This window comes from Zootoca vivipara, chromosome 6 (genome assembly GCF_963506605.1).
Source record: "Zootoca vivipara chromosome 6, rZooViv1.1, whole genome shotgun sequence".
In the NCBI taxonomy this organism is placed as follows: Eukaryota; Metazoa; Chordata; class Lepidosauria; order Squamata; family Lacertidae; genus Zootoca; species Zootoca vivipara.
The window spans coordinates 89,146,666-89,165,123 of NC_083281.1; the positions used below are offsets into that span (position 1 = coordinate 89,146,666).

General features: G+C 49.6%; 2 protein-coding genes across 7 annotated transcripts in view; one reads left to right on the plus strand and one right to left on the minus strand.

The window, feature by feature from the left end:
• The window catches only part of ATP13A2 (ATPase cation transporting 13A2), a 31,373-nt gene extending 22,020 nt beyond the window's left edge, over nucleotides 1-9,353 (plus strand). For 4 of the 5 annotated variants that reach the window (XM_035118402.2, XM_035118403.2, XM_060276324.1 and 1 more), the window contains exons 23-29: nucleotides 1,678-1,757; nucleotides 2,139-2,291; nucleotides 2,662-2,758; nucleotides 3,754-3,977; nucleotides 4,193-4,344; nucleotides 4,978-5,150; nucleotides 6,345-9,353. In XM_035118402.2, the coding sequence (XP_034974293.2) occupies nucleotides 1,678-1,757; nucleotides 2,139-2,291; nucleotides 2,662-2,758; nucleotides 3,754-3,977; nucleotides 4,193-4,344; nucleotides 4,978-5,150; nucleotides 6,345-6,524 (1,059 nt within the window). In that variant the 3' untranslated portion in view covers nucleotides 6,525-9,353. The remainder of the gene's footprint in view (nucleotides 1-1,677; nucleotides 1,758-2,138; nucleotides 2,292-2,661; nucleotides 2,759-3,753; nucleotides 3,978-4,192; nucleotides 4,345-4,977; nucleotides 5,151-6,344) is intronic. The other variant, XR_009557822.1, reaches the window with a different exon arrangement.
• Nucleotides 9,354-9,458: 105 nt separating this feature from the next.
• On the minus strand, nucleotides 9,459-17,663 carry FICD (FIC domain protein adenylyltransferase). Of its 2 annotated transcripts, none has more exons than XM_035118405.2 (3): nucleotides 17,579-17,663; nucleotides 14,616-14,972; nucleotides 9,459-12,865 (listed from the first exon to the last, which is right to left on the minus strand). In XM_035118405.2, the coding sequence occupies exons 2-3, from the start codon at nucleotides 14,920-14,922 to the stop codon at nucleotides 11,784-11,786; spliced, it is 1,389 nt and encodes a 462-aa protein (XP_034974296.1). In that variant the 5' UTR covers nucleotides 14,923-14,972; nucleotides 17,579-17,663; the 3' UTR covers nucleotides 9,459-11,783. The 2 variants fall into 2 exon arrangements, with proteins under 2 accessions (XP_034974296.1, XP_034974297.1); XM_035118406.2 differs by lacking the exon at nucleotides 17,579-17,663 and adding an exon at nucleotides 16,705-17,064.
• Between the last annotated feature and the right edge of the window lie 795 nt (nucleotides 17,664-18,458).

Here is an 18,458-nt window from a genome sequence, read left to right on the forward strand (position 1 = left end):
AAAGTTGGGCAGGCTTTGGGGAGGTGGAAGGAAGGCTCTTGGACCCTGTCAAAGCATTGCTGCTCCCTCCCTAAGCCAGGCAGAAGCTTCCCAGGCTTCGGGAAGGAGGCACCAGGCTTTAATACTCTAATTTATTGGGAACATTAAGGGGGCTAGCTTAGTCTCCCTAGTCCAATGACCACACACCACTGGCTGGGAGGGACCCCTGCCTAAAACCCTGGAGGGAGCCACTGCCAGTAAGTGTAGGCAGTATTCAGCCAGATGGACCCAGTGGTCCGATGTGGTATAAGGCAGCTTTCTTTGTTCCTGTGTAAGTCCTCAGAAGATCTGACTAACGGCATCAGAATGGAAGTTGCTGGCTTGTTTCCCCCCCTGACATGTCCTCCTAGAGTCCGGTGATGTCTTTTGAGGGAGGGAGGGAGGAGCTGGTGCTTGTCCTGCAGAAGCCCTCGGGGACAATCTCCAGTGGAAAAGGGTCCGGTAGCAGGAGGAGGCGAAGACCCCTCTTCTGCCCCTATGCACCCACCAAGAGCCACGACAGCGGGACATAGCTGCCAAGTCTCCCGTATTCCCCGTAGAAATCCCCTATTTCTGTTTATTCTGGTGCGGCGGCCATTTTGGAACTGGGCGGAGCATGCTCAGAAGCGACTTTTGATGCTGCTCTGCCCAGTTCCAAAATGGCTGCAGTGCGACTTCTGGCGCGGCGGCCGTTTTGGAACTGGGCAAAGCAGCATCAAAAGTCACTTCTGAGCATGCTCCTCCCAGTTCCAAAATGGCGGCAGCGCTACTTCCGGTCTGCTACTTCCGCCCGGTCCCTTATTTGTCCGACAGCAACTTGGCAGGTATGCAGCGGAGGCCGGTTCAAAAGTCCTGTCCCTGCTTTGCACCTCTTCAAATCTGGCACGTCTCTTCAAATCTGGCACGATTGCTTGCTATTATTGATGATTATTCGTCAGTAAGGTGATTGATTGGCTTCTTGTGCTACCTCTTAGAGCTGATGAATGTTCGCAGGGACGTTAAAGGGTGCTACATTCACCAGACTCTTATGAGGCACCATGTGCAATGCTGCTGCAACGGGTAACATGGCTCCCCAAAGTCAGGTTACTCCCCCCCCCCCCCCGTGTGTGTGTGCAATAAAAGAAATAGGGCAGATCTGGGTGAGGGAAAAACTTGGGAGTGGCAGGGGGAGCAGATGCCCCAGAGCTTTCCTTTGGCTGGGGAGGAGGAGAGAGGCATTAAACAAAATTGGCCAGAAATCCACTCGTGTCAATTAAAGACAGCCGATTCTTTGCACCACAAGTGCCCCCTAGCCTGGGAAACAAGGAAGGTGCCTTATTCCAAGTCTATCCAGCCTGCAGCTCCCATCAGCCTCTGCCAGCCCATCCCAGTTGCCAAGGATGATGGGACCTGTAGTCAGCAACTTGTGGAGGGTTTCAGGTTCCCCAACCCTGGTTCAGCATCTCCCAGTAGGGAGGGGCATTTCCCAGTCTGACCTGCAGGTGTTGCCAAGGAACTTTTGCACACAAAGCCCAGGAGCCGCAGGCCTCTGCTGCTCTTGGATGAGGTCCTGCCATCCCACTAAGTGATCCCCCCTCCTTGTGTGAGCTGCCTTGGATGTCTTGCGGATTCTCAGGGCAGTGGAAGCTCTGAAACAGATTCTCTCTCTGCCTTCTGCAGATACTGGTCCGGGCGACCATTTTTGCACGGATGTCGCCCGACCAGAAAACTCTCCTGGTCCAGAACCTGCGAGACCTGAAGTAAGTCTGTGGCGTTCATAGGGGGGGAACGCTCTACTGCCCACCCCCCACCCCCACTGCCGGGATATTGTGGGGGGAGTCGCAAAGGTGTGTGATGGGCGAGGGATTTGTTCCTGAACTGCAGGAAGGGATGGCGCTCTCACTTCCGTGCGCGAGAGCAATGGAAAGAACCTTGAAATGGGGAAGAACCTTGAATTGTGGCTGCCATTTGCTCCAGACATTTCGGCTCTCCTCTTTGATAAGGTTGGAGAGAAGGGGGTGGGTTTGGTGGGGGGTAGGGGGTGTTGGGCAGAATTGACACCAGGGGCTTCCAGCGTGTTGGCCACTGGTGGAAGCGGGGAAATGAGGCACCGACTCACCTCTTCACGTGTCGGTTCACAGCTACTGCGTGGGGATGTGTGGGGATGGTGCCAACGACTGTGGAGCTCTGAAGGCAGCTGATGTGGGCATCTCGCTCTCCGAAGCGGAAGCCTCCGTGGCGTCACCATTCACTTCCAAGATAGCCAACATCGAGTGTGTCCCCATTGCCATCCGGTAGGTCTGGGGAGAATCGACCTTTCTGGGAGGCTGAGCTTGCCGTAGTTGATTCTCTTTCCCACCATCGTCTCAAAAAATGTAGCTCCTCCTCTTTAATTGTAACTAGAAATCTTTTTGGGGGTTCCTCTAAAAAAGCAAGAGAGGTGGCTTCGGAAAAATCAGTTATTTCCCTTAAAAAAAAAAGGTTGTGAACTTAGTGGCATGGACTTCACACATGCTAGCCACTATGGTAAATTTTGATGAAAATACATTGGAAGAACAGCAGTTGGTAGAAAGGGAGGAGTTTGTCCCTTAAGTTTCACTGGGTGTTCCCCCACCCTGACACATTCCCTGATGTTAATTTTTCCTGGCCATCTTGGCCCTTTAGGGAAGGGAGATGTTCTCTGGTCACCTCCTTTGCGGTCTTCAAATACATGGCACTCTACAGCCTCGTGCAGTTTGTCTCTGTGCTCCTGCTCTACACGGTAAGGATTGCGTGAAAAAGAAAAGCTTCTGCCTTGAGTTCCCTTCCTGCTCTCGTGTTTCCATGCTCGCTGCTGTCAGGACCTTGAGGGCCCAAGACATGGATGCTGGTGATTCTATTGAAGTTCCGCTATTGTGCATTTGCAAGTTTGAGGGGGCTCCAGAGCACTTTCTGGTTGTATTTTTCAGCCACCACTGAGAGATGTTTGCGCACTTATAGACCCATATGCCAAAGAGAGCACGGTGGATTTCAAGGCAGATGGGATCCTGTCTTTGATAGGTCCCTCTGGATTCGGAATACTAAATACTCTCATATAATTACAGGTTGATTATTTCTTCAATATCTTCTCCCATTTGTAGCAGAGAGGCCTGTCCTCCTCTCCAACTGCTTCTAATCTTTTACATAAACCTGTGCATGCTATTGGGCCACTACAGCATCCCGTGGCAAGGAGTCCCACAGGTTAGGATGTGCGTAGCAATTGCAACGCAAGAGCTCTGACCCATCCAGCCCGTTTTCCTGTCTCCAGGAGAGGCTCGTACTGTCATAGCAGCCAAGTCTCCCGTATTCCCCGGGAAACCCCCGTTTTTCTAGCTGTTCTCAGCTGAAAAAACAGATTTTTTTGTTTCCCCCCGGTTTATTCTGGCGTGGCGGCCATTTTGGAACTGGGCGGAGCATGCTCAGAAGCGACTTTTGATGCAGCTCTGCCCAGTTCCAAAATGGTTGCAGTGCGACTTCTGGCGCGGCGGCCATTTTGGAACTGGGCAAAGCCGCATCAAAAGTCGCTTCTGAGCATGCTCCGCCCAGTTCCAAAATGATGGCAGCGCTACTTCCGGTCTGCTACTTCCGGTCTGGTCCCTTATTTCTCCCACAGGAACTTGGTAGGTATGCGTACTGTGTCGCTGTAATCTCAAATGGGAGGGGTGCGTAGGCGGCAGAATTAAAGGTAGACTGCTTCTGAACCATGGAGGCTCTGGTTGTCTTTCCACCCCAACCCAGATCAACACCAATCTGAGCGACCTGCAGTTTTTGTTCTTTGACCTGATCATCACCACCACGGTGGCTGCTCTGATGGGCAGGACGGCGCCAGCGAAGGATCTGGGCTCCAAGCGCCCGCTAGGAGCCCTCATCAACATCATTGTCCTAAGCAGCCTCGCCCTCCAGACCAGCCTCTTTATCGCCATCCAGGTCACCAGCTACTACATCACTGTCTCTCAGCTGTGGTGAGCAATGGGCGCAGGGGGTCAAACCAGCATGATGGGCAGTTGAGGAGCCGGTGTCAGCCATGGCAAGCTCTCAGGCTGGCATTTTCCAATTTGATTTGGCTGCCCTGCCAGTTCCAACCTGCTGGTCAAAGAGCACCCCTTTTCTCCGGCCGTCAGGGCCCAGGGATGGGTGGTTGAGTCACCATCCTCTGCCCCTCCTACCTCTGCCCCAGGTACGTCCCCTTGAACAGTACGGTGGCAGCCCCTCAGAACCTCCCGAATTACGAAAACACCGTTGTCTTCTGCATTTCCGGATTCCAGTACCTCATCCTGGCAGTGGCCATGTCCAAGGGGCAGCCCTTCCGCAAGCCCCTCTACACGAACGGTGAGTCTGCCCCCTCCCCAAGAGCTTCCTTGACACCGTCCTCCATCTTCACTGCTAAGCCTTAGGGAGAAGTGAATCTCAGTCCGTCCCTTGCCCCTCTCTTCCTCTTCCTGTTTGGGCTTCTCCCTCTTCCCCAAACAGCTATTGACTTTTGCGAGCTTCCCTGTGCCTTGAGGCTTTTAGAACAGACCTTTCCAAACTGTGCATCGTTTTTAGTGTGTAGGTGTGTCACACGAATGCTCCCCACGCTGCTCCCCAGGGTTGGGAAGGCTTAATCTCCAGTTGGCTAGCAAAACGGAATTACTGTCTGAAATGTCTGAAAAGTGGGTCACCTACCTTGAAAAGTTTGGAAAGCTTTGCCTTAAGAATCATAGAATTATAGAGTTGAGAGGGACCATGAGAAACATCTAGTCCAACCCCCTGCAATGCAGGGTTTTTTTGCCCAACATGGGACTTGAACCCATAACCCTGGGATGTAAGAGTCTCGTGCTCTACCAACTGAGCTGTCCAGTTAGACTTGCGGTGTATGTGTCTGTCTGTCTGTCTGTCTCTCTGTGCCTCTCAGCATGTTGTAAGTGCTCATCCTTTTCCTTGCCTCACAATACTTTCTCCTTGTTCCCCTCTGCCCCACAGTGGTGTTCTTGATAGCCTTAATCATCCTTTTCGGCCTCATGATCTGGTTAACCCTTTACCCGCTGGGCTTCATGAGATACCTCTTGAAACTGAAGGCCATTGACGACCTGAACTTCAAGCTCGCTCTGCTGGGGATGGCTGCTCTCCACTTCTTCACAGCCTTCATGCTGGAGGTATTGGGTGGGCAGGGAGGAGAGAGTTACAAGTCATGGCCAAGAGGGAGGCAGGGGACATGGTGTCTGAGAAAAGGATGGGGGCGGGGAGGAACAGGGAGAAGGGAGCTTCCTCCTCTTCCTCCTCCCCTTCCCTAAACACTTGAGTAACAACAACAACAACAAATTATTATTTATACCCTGCCCATCTGGCTGGGCTTCCCCAGCCACTCTGAGTGGCTTCCAACAAAATATTAAAATACAATAGTCCATCAAACATTAAAAGTTTCCCTAAACAGGGCTGCCTTCAGATGTCTTCTAAACGTCAGATAGTTGTTTATTTCCTTGACACCTGATGGGAGGGCGATCCACAGGGCGGGCGCCACTACCGAGAAGGCCCTCTGCCTGGTTCCCTGCAACTTGGCTTCTCGCAGTGAGGGAACTGCCAGAGTGAGTTTAACCACTGGCAGTCAGGGAAAGTAAGTCAGAGGAGCCATGTCTTTCTGGAAGCAATGATCAATAGGATGCTGTTGTTGTTAATTTATTCAATTGATATACTGCCCTTTATCAGGGTTAACATGAAAAAGACACATTACAGAACATCAGTGATAGAAACGTAAAAAACAAACAAACAAAACCCATAATGACAGACAGCCTAATAGTAAAATCATAATAACAGTCCACTTCCCCATGCTTTCACAGACCATAGATTATTTAATAACCATAGGCCTGGGTGAAGAGGAATGTTTTTGCCTGGCACCTGAAGACTTGTAGTGATGGCGCCAGGCGGGCTTCTCTGGGGAGAGCATTCCACAGTCAGGGAGCCACCACAGAAGAGGCCCGTTCTCTTGTTGCCACCCTCCGAACCTCTCTGGGATGGGCGAGAAGCGTCTCAGATGACAAGCGATGGCTCCTGACGAAAGTTGGCTTTCTAAAAAGGGTTAGGCAAATCTGAGGGTGAGGGTGTGTGAAAGGAAGGGCCCACCCACAGCTAATAACCACGACACTTGAGTGGAACCTGCACATTTAGGGGCAGTCTACCCCTGTGTGCCAGGTTGGGAGCAGGCCACAGAGAGGGAGCTGCTGCCTTCCAGCCTCGCTTGTGGACTCGCCAGAGAAGCCTCTGTTGTGGGAGCTGCTGTTGGCTGCAGTGGTCTTGGCAGGGTGGCCAGCTCCTCAATGTCACTCACTCTCTCTCTCTTCCGCCCTCTCCAGACCTGCCTGGACCATGGGCTTCTCAATGGCCTCCGGAACCTGTGTGGGAAAAAGTCGTCGAAGAAGCTCTTCAAAAGGCTGGAGAAGGAGCTGAGCCAGCAGCAGCCCTTGTGGCCTCCGCTCCACGAACCCATCTTTGCCACCGCTGCTGCCACCCAAATCACCCCTGTCATGAGGTGACGCTGGGCGCAGACACACATGCCTGTGTGGACATGAAAGAGGGCGGTGCCTCTTCGGCGCCTTCCCTTGGTACGGGACCATTTTATTTATTTCCACTGGTCGCTACACTGTCCTTCATTCCGCCGCTGCCCACTTGGCAAAAGACCCCGGAAACGACACTCCTCCTCCATTAAAAGTCCTCGTGTTACCTGCTCCTCCACTATGCCAAGGTGGAGGTGCCCCTTCATAGCAAGAGACGTCATGCAGGCTAGTTGTCTCCTCCAGGGGAGAAGCCCCGCCACCCATTGCCAGCCGTCAGCTCTGAAATCTGAGACCTGCCTGGGAGTGGAAAGAGTTGTACCTCACCCGAGTAGAAAGCTTGCAGGCGGCCAGATTTGGGTTGGTCCGTCTCCTGGTGCGAGATGGGGGCAGGCTATGCCACATTGCCATGAGGGAACCCAACGTGTTTCCTCCCAGCCATTCTGGGCTTTGTTTTTGAGCCTGGTTGGCAACTGGATTCCGGCCGAGCTTCCTTAGAGGGTTTGCAGCTCTGGAAGAATTCCAAAGAGTTTGCAACCCCTAGGAGGAGGCCTTGACTGGTACAATTTTTGTGGGGGCGCGAACCAGGCAACCCCATGCAGGTGACCCCAGCCCAGCCCTCCTGCATCAGCCAGGTGGGCCGACAGCTCAGCATGGCTCTGCATTGCTCCGGTGGAAGTAGGGTCACTCCAGCGGCGTTGCTGGTGAGGGCTGGGTTACCCTCCCTCCCTGCCCACCTGGTGCACAAACACACACTGCCCCGGGTGCCGGAAACCCAACGCTACGCCATTGGTCCCTCTTGAAGCACTGAGACCCCCACTAGTGCCCCGGAGCGCCTTCCTGTGGGTGGGGTGGGTGGGGGTGTGTTAGGAGCCAGGCAGCTCTTTTCCTCTTTGATTGGCCCAGATGTGCTGGCCCCATTTCCTCTGTTGAAAAGAGAGCAATGGTGCCGCCTGTACTCGCCCACCGTGTCCCTCCTCCGTGCCAGAATTACTGGAAATTGTAGCAATCTGCACCAGCCTCGAAATGAGAAAGCTCACCTGGGCTGTGTGTTTGTATGTGTGTGTGGTTTGCAATAGGGCTATCCTTATCCCACTCCGCAAGAAAAATTTAAAAAGTTTATGTGAAAGGATGGATGCGCTGAGTGTGAGAGAACCCAGTTCCGTATGGTTATGAACGAGTCTCACAATAAACAGATGATATTTTCCGGGCAATTCTGTTCTTCCTTCTAACAGATACATATCCTGCTTTGTGATTAGTTCACAGACTTTCAGAGGGAAGCTGATAACTTAAAAGCCACCCTTAGGGGAAAAAAAGCATAGTAGTGCAGATGCACCCATAATGCTTGAAAGCAGCGGCACAGTGGGGAAGAATGCTAAATTTGGCTATAAAACGACGAAAAGAAAACCCAGCTCCAGAGTCAAAGAACTGAGGAAGGAAAGAGTTGCTCTGTTGGGCTCAGCCGGGTCTCTGCCTCCCTGGGAATCACATCGGGCTGGTACACCCACAAAGCAAAGTGAAAAAGTTTGCTTCATCGAAGCACCTGAGAGGGGCGGCAGCTGGAGGATGAGAAGCTGCTACCCCACCCACCTGCCCTTTGGCTCTCATCCTGGCTCTCTTGTGCCTTCCTGGAGGGTTTCCCATTTTGAAAATCACATGGTGTTATGATTGTTTCCCCCTTGCCTCAAAGGAACAAGAGGATAGGAGGAGGGGGTGAAGTTGTAACAGTACGGTACGGTATTCAAAACGGAGCCCTGGAAAGAAGGGGACGTGGCAGAATTGCTTGCCGCGTGGAAGTGGCCGAGGGACAGAGGCACTGGGGGGGGGGGCAGGTTTGGCTCAGATTCTGTGGTGGCGTCTCAGGCAGCTGCGAATCAAGGACTGGCATGTACCACAAAGGGTTGCTGAGCAGCGGTGAGCTGAGGCAAGGACCTCACCCCATGCCCCCACAACCAGGAGCGGCCCATTTTGCTGCCAAAGGCAAAGGACAAAATGTTGCATTCCCCCTTCTGCACAAAATCGTGACTAAACAGGGTCCTTTATCACACCCTGAGGGCAGCAAGGGAGCTTAGGGGCTGCAGGGCAGGCCAAGTGACACACATTTTGAGTCACTTTCCGCCTCTCGGAATTTGCTGCCTCGGGGAAGGGCTGGTCCTGCCCAAAACAAGGATGGGGTAAAAAAAAAAAAGAGAAGAAAGTGTGTGAATGCAACAGGCGCCACCTTCCTTCATATTTCCCTGGCTTGCCTCGTTTTAAGTACCAGCCACCCGCTCCTGTCCACTTAAAAAGAATGTGAAGCACCCTAATGCAACAGACAGAATTGTAAAAGAAAACAGAGTCCCAGAAAAAAGGTTATAAACACTTGGAAGTGATTTCACAGGTTTTCCATAATTTCACGTTCTCCTAAACCAGGCATCCCCAAACTGCGGCCCTCCAGATGTTTTGGCCTACAACTCCCATGATCCCTAGCTAACAGGACCAGTGGTTGGGGAAGATGGGAATTGTAGTCCAAAACATCTGGAGGGCCGAAGTTTGGGGATGCCTGTCCTAAACCCTAACCCTACAGAAGTCAACGAGGCTAACTCCATAAACGTGCTTAGGATCATACTCTCAGCTACAGTCACACAGTGCTTTGTGTAAAACCAGATACCATAGTGCAGGCACGGGCAGGCTTCAGATTTGATTTTTTTTTTAAAACAAAACTAGGGCTCCAAGATCTAACCAGAACCAGGTGCAAAAGTCATACAGTTAGAACAATAAAAAAAATTCCTTCAGTAGCACCTTAAAGACCAACTAAGTTTTTATTTTGGTATGAGCTTGTGCATGCACACGAAAGCTCATACCAAAATAAAAACTTAGTTGGTCTTTAAGGTGCTACTGAAGGAATTTTTTTTATTTTACTTCGATCCAGACCAACACGCCTACCTACCTGTAGTTAGAACAATGCAACTGAGCACATTTTGAAATAATTAGTTTTTAGTATACTAGAACTGAACTTCACTGTTTTCTTAATTTCAGAAGCCGTATTTTGGTGCAAAAACTATTGTCTCTATTGTTGTTTAGTCGTTTAGTCGTGTCCGACTCTTCGTGACCCCATGGACCAGAGCACGCCAGGCACTCCTGTCTTGCACTGCCTCCCGCAGTTTGGTCAAACTCATGTTGGTAGCTTCGAGAACACTGTCCAACCATCTTGTCCTCTGACATCCCCTTCTCCTAGTGCCCTCAATCTTTCCCAACATCAGGGTCTTTTCCAAGGATGGAAAAGAATTGTCTCTATTACTGGGAGACAATTGTCTCTCTTACCTTGCCCATCTGCCAATCAGCCAGAGCTCTACCAGATGATCTCATCCTTCTGCCCATCTTTGCCCATAGTGCATAGCACTCCAGTACTATTCAAAAATACTGGGTAGTTGTGCATCAGAGAATGTTTAATTCACAATGCTATATAGCATCCCTTACCAATGTAGGGCCCTCCAGATGTTCTGCACTACAAACTTCCATCAGCCCCAGCCAGCCAGAAGTTGTGTCTGCTGGAAACTAAGGTTTCAGCAAGCCTATACAAGCATAGTATAGTTGATATTTGTTATTAAAAGTTTTTTTATCAACCTTATTGCATTTAAGAGTTCTGGAATTAAAGCTGCCTACAATCATAACCATAAATCAGTTGCAGCCTAAAACATCTGGCAGACCTCAGGCTGGTAAAGGCTGCTGTAAAGACAAGAGCTTCTCTTGCTACATCCCATTTGATCAGCATGTTCTCATCTAGACAGTGCTTTAAAGGCACAGATAACCCCTGTATGTTATCCTCCCTCTGGCACCTCGGTGTACTTGATTTCTTAAATTTGATCCGTTCAATTCTAATACATTTATTTTGTAGTGCTTTGTATGATCGTGTTTTTCAGTCAGAAGACTAGGACAGTAGAGGAGCAGAGAATGAGGTGAGAGATGGGAAAAAAAGGGCAAGCGCTTTCAGACTCCACTCTTCTGCCACTAATACTGCATGCATGTTTAAGTGCTGGATATTAGCAATATCACTCATGTACAAATGTGTCTTTCGCAGATCGGGTGCCATGCTTAGCACCATTACTTTATTACTTTATTGGCAAGTCAAGTGAATTTGTAAAGTGCTATCAAAAAGGGGTGATAACGGATCTGTTATCTGTTCAAATTTTCTTTAGATACCTTTTTTTAAAAAAAAAATAGTGGATATATGCCGGGCCATGAAATCAACTGTACAAGTGAACAGTACCAAACCAGGGCCCTTACATACATGTACATGTATGTACACAGGGTGTCCAACTTTTGAACAGCAAACCTTCCTTATCCCCCCACATATCCCAAGTTTCCCCTGCTGCATCATCAAGTTGTGTTTTCCAAACAGGCTCCAGCACCAACAGAATTACTTGTGGTATCCTTTTGGTGCACCAATCGAAATGTCTCACAGGAGTGTTGTATCCCCCCCCCCCCGCTATTTTTGAAGGGGGTGGGTGGGTAAATAGGCAAGCATGTGTTATGAGGAAGGAACAACCTAGGCCCCACAGTTACCGGGTAAAAGGGAAATATGTTGGGTTTCAGGTTTGGAATACAAACTGACACACACAAAAATGGGGGTAAAGCAATATGCGTTCCAAAGCAGAGGTAGCTAACCTGTGGCTCTGCAACTGTGGGTCAGCTACAGCTCCCATCGTTCCTGGCCATGGGATGTCCTGGCTGGAGCCTGATGGGAGCTGGAGTCTAACAACACCTGGAGACCACTGGTTAGCCACTCCCTGATCTGAAATACAGCCTGGGGTTGATTCAGTCAAATACAGCCCCCACTCCCCCACTGAATTAGGGCACCACCATGCCTTCAAGCCAAACTGAACTGCTTTGCTGGAAGGGACTCCTCAGCCAGAATGTCCTAGGCAAACAAACCACAGGCTTTTCTTGTCCAATGAGCGCTGGCTGAGAAGTCCATTGCAGAACAGTTTCCCCTAAACACAGTGATGTCAATGACCATTTGCAAAGATGTCCTTGGCTGAATCCACCTCAGGGCACTGCCCTGCTCCCCTCTCCATAATAAAGCCAGTGAAACTGAAAAATATATATACTTTAGGAATAATAAATATTGAAATATCCTTTGTCTCTCCCCCCCCCCAGATTTAACTTAAAACGTATTTAAATAAATGAAATGCTTAAAAGAAAGTGCCAGTAGTCATGTGTTCGATAAAGCCAAGCAGGTTCCGACCCCTACACTGGCATTCATGTTCGGGTTTTGACGGGGATGGTCTGCTTGCAATCCGTGGTGCTGCCATGTGCTTCGGGCAACCCAACGGAATACTCAGTTGTGGCTATGAGCAGCATGTCCAAAGTGGTCTCGGTGCATTTGGCAATGAAACGGATGAAGGGCCTGACGTCGCCTTCGTTGGCCACTTCCAAGACGTGGTAGTACTCTGCCCGCTGTTCCTTGCGGATGGTGATGGGCGGGTAGCCCGCCTGCATGAGGATGAGGTTCATCAAGAGGCGTGAAGTCCTGCCGTTGCCGTCCACGAAGGGGTGGATGTAGACCAGCTTGTAATGGGCCAAGGCGGCAAATTCAACCGGGTGCAGGCTCATGGCGTCTTCGGAGTTGATCCACTGTACAAACTCGAGCACTTGCTTTTCGACATCGCAAGGGTGCGGAGGGATGTGGTGCCCTACGAAGACCTGGGTAGTCCGAAACCTCCCAGCCTCTACTGGGTCCACGTAGCCAAGCACTCGCCTGTGAATCTCCAAGATGTCCGTGAGGGTCACGGACCCAATTCTGGACACCAGCGTGGTGTTGACGTACTTCATGGCTGCATGCATGCCGATGACCTCGTTCTGCTCCACCAGGCTCTTGCCGGGAACAGCGTACCGCGTCTCAATGATGTGCCGTATTTCAGAAAGCGTCAAGGTGTTCCCTTCGATGGCCACCGTGTGGTAGATGTGGTGGTAGTAAGACTCTTCCATCACCCTGCGGAGAGCGGAGCTGCCTTTCGGGATGGACATGACCTTTTGGACTTTGCTGTCAATGATGCTGAAGTACCTCTGGTCAATCTCTTCAACGAGGGGCAACGTCCGGTCACGACTGATCAGAGCCTTCTCATTACGGGGAGAGATGGTCAAGGCTTTGGAATACAAGTAGTCAGCCTGAATTATGTCCTTCTCTTCTTCAGAGAAGAGGCCAAACTCGGTCAAGGCATCAACGTAATCGGGGTCCATCTTGAGAGCGTGCAAGAAAAGCTTGTGGGCTTTCTCCCGTTTACCTTGCCTCTTCATCTCCAGGGCCTGGTTCAGGGCTGCTCTGGCTTCTAATCTGACCTCTGAAATGAAGCAACCAGGGTTAGCATTGCAGAAAGGTGTGCTATGGAGCAGAGGTGGGGAACCCATGGCTCTTGCAGTGGCTGTTTGCCTCCAGCTCCTATCGGTGCCAGCCAGAATGGCCAACAGTTATGGATGATGAGAGCTGTGATAAAGGAATTCCAGCCTGCTACATTACCCTCCTGTCTACCTGGTTATTCAAAGACTCAGCTCTTTTTGTATGGAAGTATGGATGCTGGAACTGCTTTTTTTATACAATGTCTGATTCTTGGATTAATGCAAGAGCCCTCTCTCTGTCTTAGCAGCTGATGTGCTCTTTTTAACTCACTCCAACCTCCTTAACCTCTGTGGGGCGAAGATTTACAGTGGTCCCTCGACTTACGAATTTAATCCATTCCGAATGCACATTCGTAGGTCGAAAAGTTTGTAAGTCGAAAAAAGCGGTTTCCCATAGGAATGCATTGGAAACGGGAAAATTCGTAAGTCGAGTAAACCACATCTAAAATTTGTAAGTCGAAAAAACCCCATCTAAACCGCAACGGTTTTCCTTTCGGATGTCGAAAAAAATGTAAGCGTACCAATTTTTTCCATTCGTAACAAGAAATTTCGTAAGTCGAGTAACCACTGTATTTTGAAGTTGCACTATACTATTAACGCATGAGCTACTGCTTTTCAAATATCAAATGCTGGGATAGAAATATACCAAATGTACCACAGAATATTACAAATAAACCACCTTGCTTGTGGGATTTGCAATGGCTGTCTATTTGCTTCCAGGCCAAGTTCAAGGTGCTGTTTTAAGTCCCTATATAGCTCTTATCCCTTACACACCCTCACACAGTAGATCACTGTGAGAGTGTTTCTTCTGCAAGTTCCTAAGAACTCAGAAGCCCACTCCACAGGACCTTTAGTGTGGTGGCCCCTGATCTGTGGAACAGCATTCCTGTTGAGATATAACAGGCACCCACTATCTGCTCTTTCCAGAAAGAGTTGAAGGGCATTTTTGTTCCAGCTGGATAAAGGGGTCTTTACCATGCATGTCCATTTGTTACCTTAAGTCTTGTTTTAAATGCATTGTTTTTAACTGTTCTTAATTTTTTTTATATATAAATCACCTTGAGATACAGTGGAACCTCAGTTTTCGAACATAATCCATTCCAGAAGACCGACTTTTGAAATAGGGCAACTCAAAATAGAAGCCACGCAGCATGTTCAGTTTCCAAAAAACCAGTTCGAAAACCAGAGCAGTTACTTCCGGGTTTTCAGTGTTCGAAAGCCAAAATGCTCGACTATGGAGGCATTTGACATCTGAGGTTCCACTGTAGCAATTTAGGAGGTGATTAATAAAATAATTGCCATAATAATAATATGAAGTAAGGTAAAAGAAAAGGTAAAGGACCCCTGGATGGTTAGGTCCAGTCAAAGGTGACTGGGGTTGCGGCGCTCATTTCGCTTTCGGGCAGAAGGAGTCGCCATTTGTTCACAGACAGCTTCCTGGGTCATGTGGCCAGCAGGACTAAACCGCTTTTGGCACAAAGGGACACCGTGATGGAAACCAGAGCGCACGGAAACGCCGTTTACCTTCCCGCCGCAGTGGTACCTATTTATCTACTTGTGCTGGTATGCTTTCGAACTGCTAGGTTGGCAGGAGTCGGGACAGAGCAACAGGAGCTCACCCTGTTATGTGGACTTGAACTGCTATCAACACAGAGATTTATTGGAGCCTAGACACTCCCCTTCCCACTCCCATACCTTGGGAGGCTTTGGGCTTCAACACCAGCAGCTGCAATCCACCCGATGTCACGCTGAGGCCTGTCGTCTGCCCTGTGTACGTGGTGATCCCTGTGTAGCCCAATCCCAGCTTGCTCTTCAGCAAGGACAAGCTCTTGTAAAAGACATGGCACTGTTCTTCCACAGACGCCAACGGGAGCAGCAACATGAGGAGTGCAGCCAGCAGGACCACCAGCACCGCCACCCAGCGGACACGGAGCCACAGGGACACCCATTTCAGCTCCGGCTCTGCCACTGCCACCACAGCTGCCATCGATACAAGGTTCATCTGGCCTCAGGGAAGGGCAAGAGGCACATTCCTTCTCCTGCAGGCCTCACCTAGGAATGGAAATGGGTAAGTTTACAAAGGAGGATCATCCAGGCGGCCCTCTTGCTGCCCTCTTTCTCTCTGAACTGACCCAAATACCATCCTTCAGCATGACTCTATTCATACCCCAAGATCATCCCCCCAGAGGTCCTTCCCTGAGTTTTCCCTCAGAGAGAGGGTCAGAGGAAATAAAAAAGGAAGAGGACCTTTTTGGTCATGGGTCCTGTGGAACTCTCTCCAAAATGAAGCCTGCCTGGCACCAACACGGATCAGGTTAAAACATTTCTCCTCTCCCTGATATTTGACTGAATATGATCCTATTGTGCCATAGCTTCATTAGCGTTATTTTGAGTGATTGCTTGTTTTTCTCTCTGTTTTCTGTGGAGTATGTGGTTGTTGCCATTTGTTTTTTTTATAAAAAAAACCCATTTCTATATGTTTTTAAACTTGATTGTAAGTCACTTAGACACCAGCTAGGTTGATTCCTTCCAACTCTACAATTCTATGATTCTACAACCTGCTAGGCAAATTACAAAATTACAAATTAAAGGCAATCGCCACCTGTGTTGTCCAGCCATTCGAATCCCCCTTTTTCCATTTTCCTAGGCTGTAGTGTCCGATGTTCATGGCACTTTTAGAGTAGGCCTACCCATGTACAATAATGAGGTGGCAGAATGGATTGTACCACACCTGGGGTACTGTCTCCAGTTCTGGGTGCCACAATATAATAAAATAATAATAATAATAATAATAATAATAATAATAATAATAATAATTTTATTTATACCCCGCCCTCCCTGGCCAGGGCCGGGCTCAGAATGGCTAACACCAAATATGAATTACAATAAAATGTAATAGAAAAACAAACAAACAAACAGTTAATTAAAATCCAGCCTCATTTTAGTAGTAGCCCATAAATCAAGACCATAAAGGGAGGAAACATCAGATATTCAACCGAGCCAACTATCCATGCTGGTCCTACATGGGCCAGCAAAAAAGCCAAGGGAAAATTTATATACCACACCCCATATCAGGGGTCAGAGTATATAAGAAGTATATTGACAAACTGGAACATGCGCAGAGGAGGGTGACCAAGATGGTCAAGGGTCTGGAATCCAAGCCTTATGAGGAACAGTTGAAGGCCTTGGGTATGTTTAGTCTGGAGAGATGAGACTGAGAGGAGATATGATAGCCATCTTCAGGTATCTAAAGATCTGTCACATGGAAGACGGGGCAAGCTTCTTTTCTGCTGCTCCGGAGGGTAGAACCCAAAACAATGGATTCAAGTTGGACTAGATGACCCCTTGGGCTCCTTCTCAGTTACAAACATCTAAGAATATACAGAACTTTATGATGATAAGAACTGTTCGACAGGGAAATAGACTCCCACGAGACATGGTGGACACTCCTCTTTTTGGGGGAGATTGTTAAGCAGAGTGTGGATGCTTTCGATGAGATTCCTGTATTGCAGGGGTTTGGACTAGATGACTATGATCATCTGGCACACAGCTCTTTAGACAGGGGACCATTTTAAAATGAACCAGCCGAAGTGGTCCAGTCCAGTCTACCACTTCAGGGCTTTCATACCTAAAACCTGCAAAGCAGGTCTCGGCCTCTAGAGGCCGTCCAATGCCAGCTGTCCCTTCTTGTGACAGGTCAGCCTTAACTCAGCTTGGGGAGCAAACCCACAGAAGTTGTAGTAGAGTTTACTTGCCCACCTGAACAGCATCTGAACCTGCTCACCTGAATGCCATTCTGCTTCTCTGCAGGCAGGAAGTCTGAAGGTTCAGTATGCAACCCAGCCCAGCGGCAAATTTATAAAGTGTTCAGTTCAAAAAAACACCAAACACATTTACTATGCATCCAACCAACCGTGAACATCAAGCTAGGGCAGAGCCACCAAGAATAACCCGCGATCTCCCACTACCAAATCACAGAACTGTAGAGTTGGGAGGGATCCCAAAGGTCATCTAGCCCAACCTTCTCCAATGCAGGAACCGCAGCTGAAGTACCCATGAGAGATGGCCTGATCTCTTTCTTCTCTTCACGTCCAACCTTCCCCCTTTCCGCCAACTTCACCCACCTACTTACCCACCACTAGAGACACCCCCCCAAATACTGTTCCCTCTTCTGACCTTCTCAACCGAGACCCAGCCTGGCACCTCACCCCTCATTCCTTCTCCCAGTTCTGCTCCCTTCCTAGCTTTCCCTCCAACATGCCCCACTTTGTTGTTGTTTAGTCGTTTAGTCGTGTCCGACTCTTCGTGACCCCACTTTACCTTCTCCCAAACGAATGGGGGACCCCCCCACCAGCGAAGCCCGAAGCCCCCTCCCTCCTGTCTCCTCTGTGCCCCTCTCTCTACCCCTCAAACGAGACACGGCTACCGATTCGCCCCACACAACACCCTCTTCCTTTTCCTGACCCCCAACCCTGCCCCACTTTCTCCCTCCCTCCCCGACACACAAATAGGGGCAGCTCCACTGTTCACCCCCATTTTTTAATTAAAAATAACTATTTTAACCCCCTTCCCACATTTCGACCCCTTCCCCCTAAAACCCCAAATACTCCCCCCCAAAAGCCCCCTCTCCCCCAAAGCCTCCCCTTCCCGCCTCCTACCTCCCTCCTGTTGCCCCGGCGCATCGTTTCCTCTCCCTCCAATCCAACCTCCAGTTCCTCTACTTTGTCTCCGCCCATTGGCGGAGGTCTCCGCCCGTCTCTTACCCTCCTCCCTCCTCTCTTATTGGCCCCTGCGCACGCCCCTCTCCCTCTGTCCCGCCTCCGCAGACAAGGCCTTCAGCTCATCTGCTCTTCTTCCATTGGCTATCCTGCCCCGCCAATCTGTTTGTAAGTCCCCGCCAACGTTCCCTCCGCTGGAGAGGGCGGGCAAGGAGGGATGAGAAGCTCGGTGTTCGTGGACGGCTGCGATTGGTCCAAGTCTCCGTCCGTCCAGAAAGCCGGGTTTGGCCAATGGAGAGGTTTCGAGGGCGGGGACGGAAAGCGCCCGGGGAAGATGGCGGCCTGGTTGCCGGGGCAACGGGCGTGAGGCTTACGCGAATTTTAGGTGTGCGCGAGTGCGACGTCAGGCCCGGGCCGGTTAATGGATCTCGCGTTTGCAAAAGCAGACGGCAGCAAAAGCCTTTAATTTTTGTCCGTTCGATTTTAGTGGTTCCCTTTTCAAATACGAAAGCATTTTATATAGAGAAAAAACATGCTGTACAGTAGTACATGAGTTGAAGTTCCGTGCTCTGAAGCTGCAAACATATGCCCCCCCTTTAATGCTTTTTATTGTTAACAAAAAGTGCAAACATGGTAAAAAGAAAGGAAACCTAGGGGGTGGGGTGGGAAGTAACTACAAAGCATTACACCCTGGAAAGACAAACGTGCGAAGTTGCAGCACAGTTCCAAAAGAATAATAATGTATTAACTAATACAAAATCCAATTTACAATTTTGTTTTTTTTAAAACACAGTATTTTTCACTTGTGAATTTCTTCCAT

Coding starts and splice junctions, on each gene's coding strand:
- FICD (XM_035118405.2), bottom strand. CDS start 14,922: ATGAACCTTGTATCGATGGCAGCTGTGGTGGCAGTGGCAGAGCCGGAG. Junction 12,866..14,615: donor GAAGCCCAAAGCCTCCCAAG/GTATGGGAGTGG, acceptor GCTTCATTTCAG/AGGTCAGATTAGAAGCCAGA.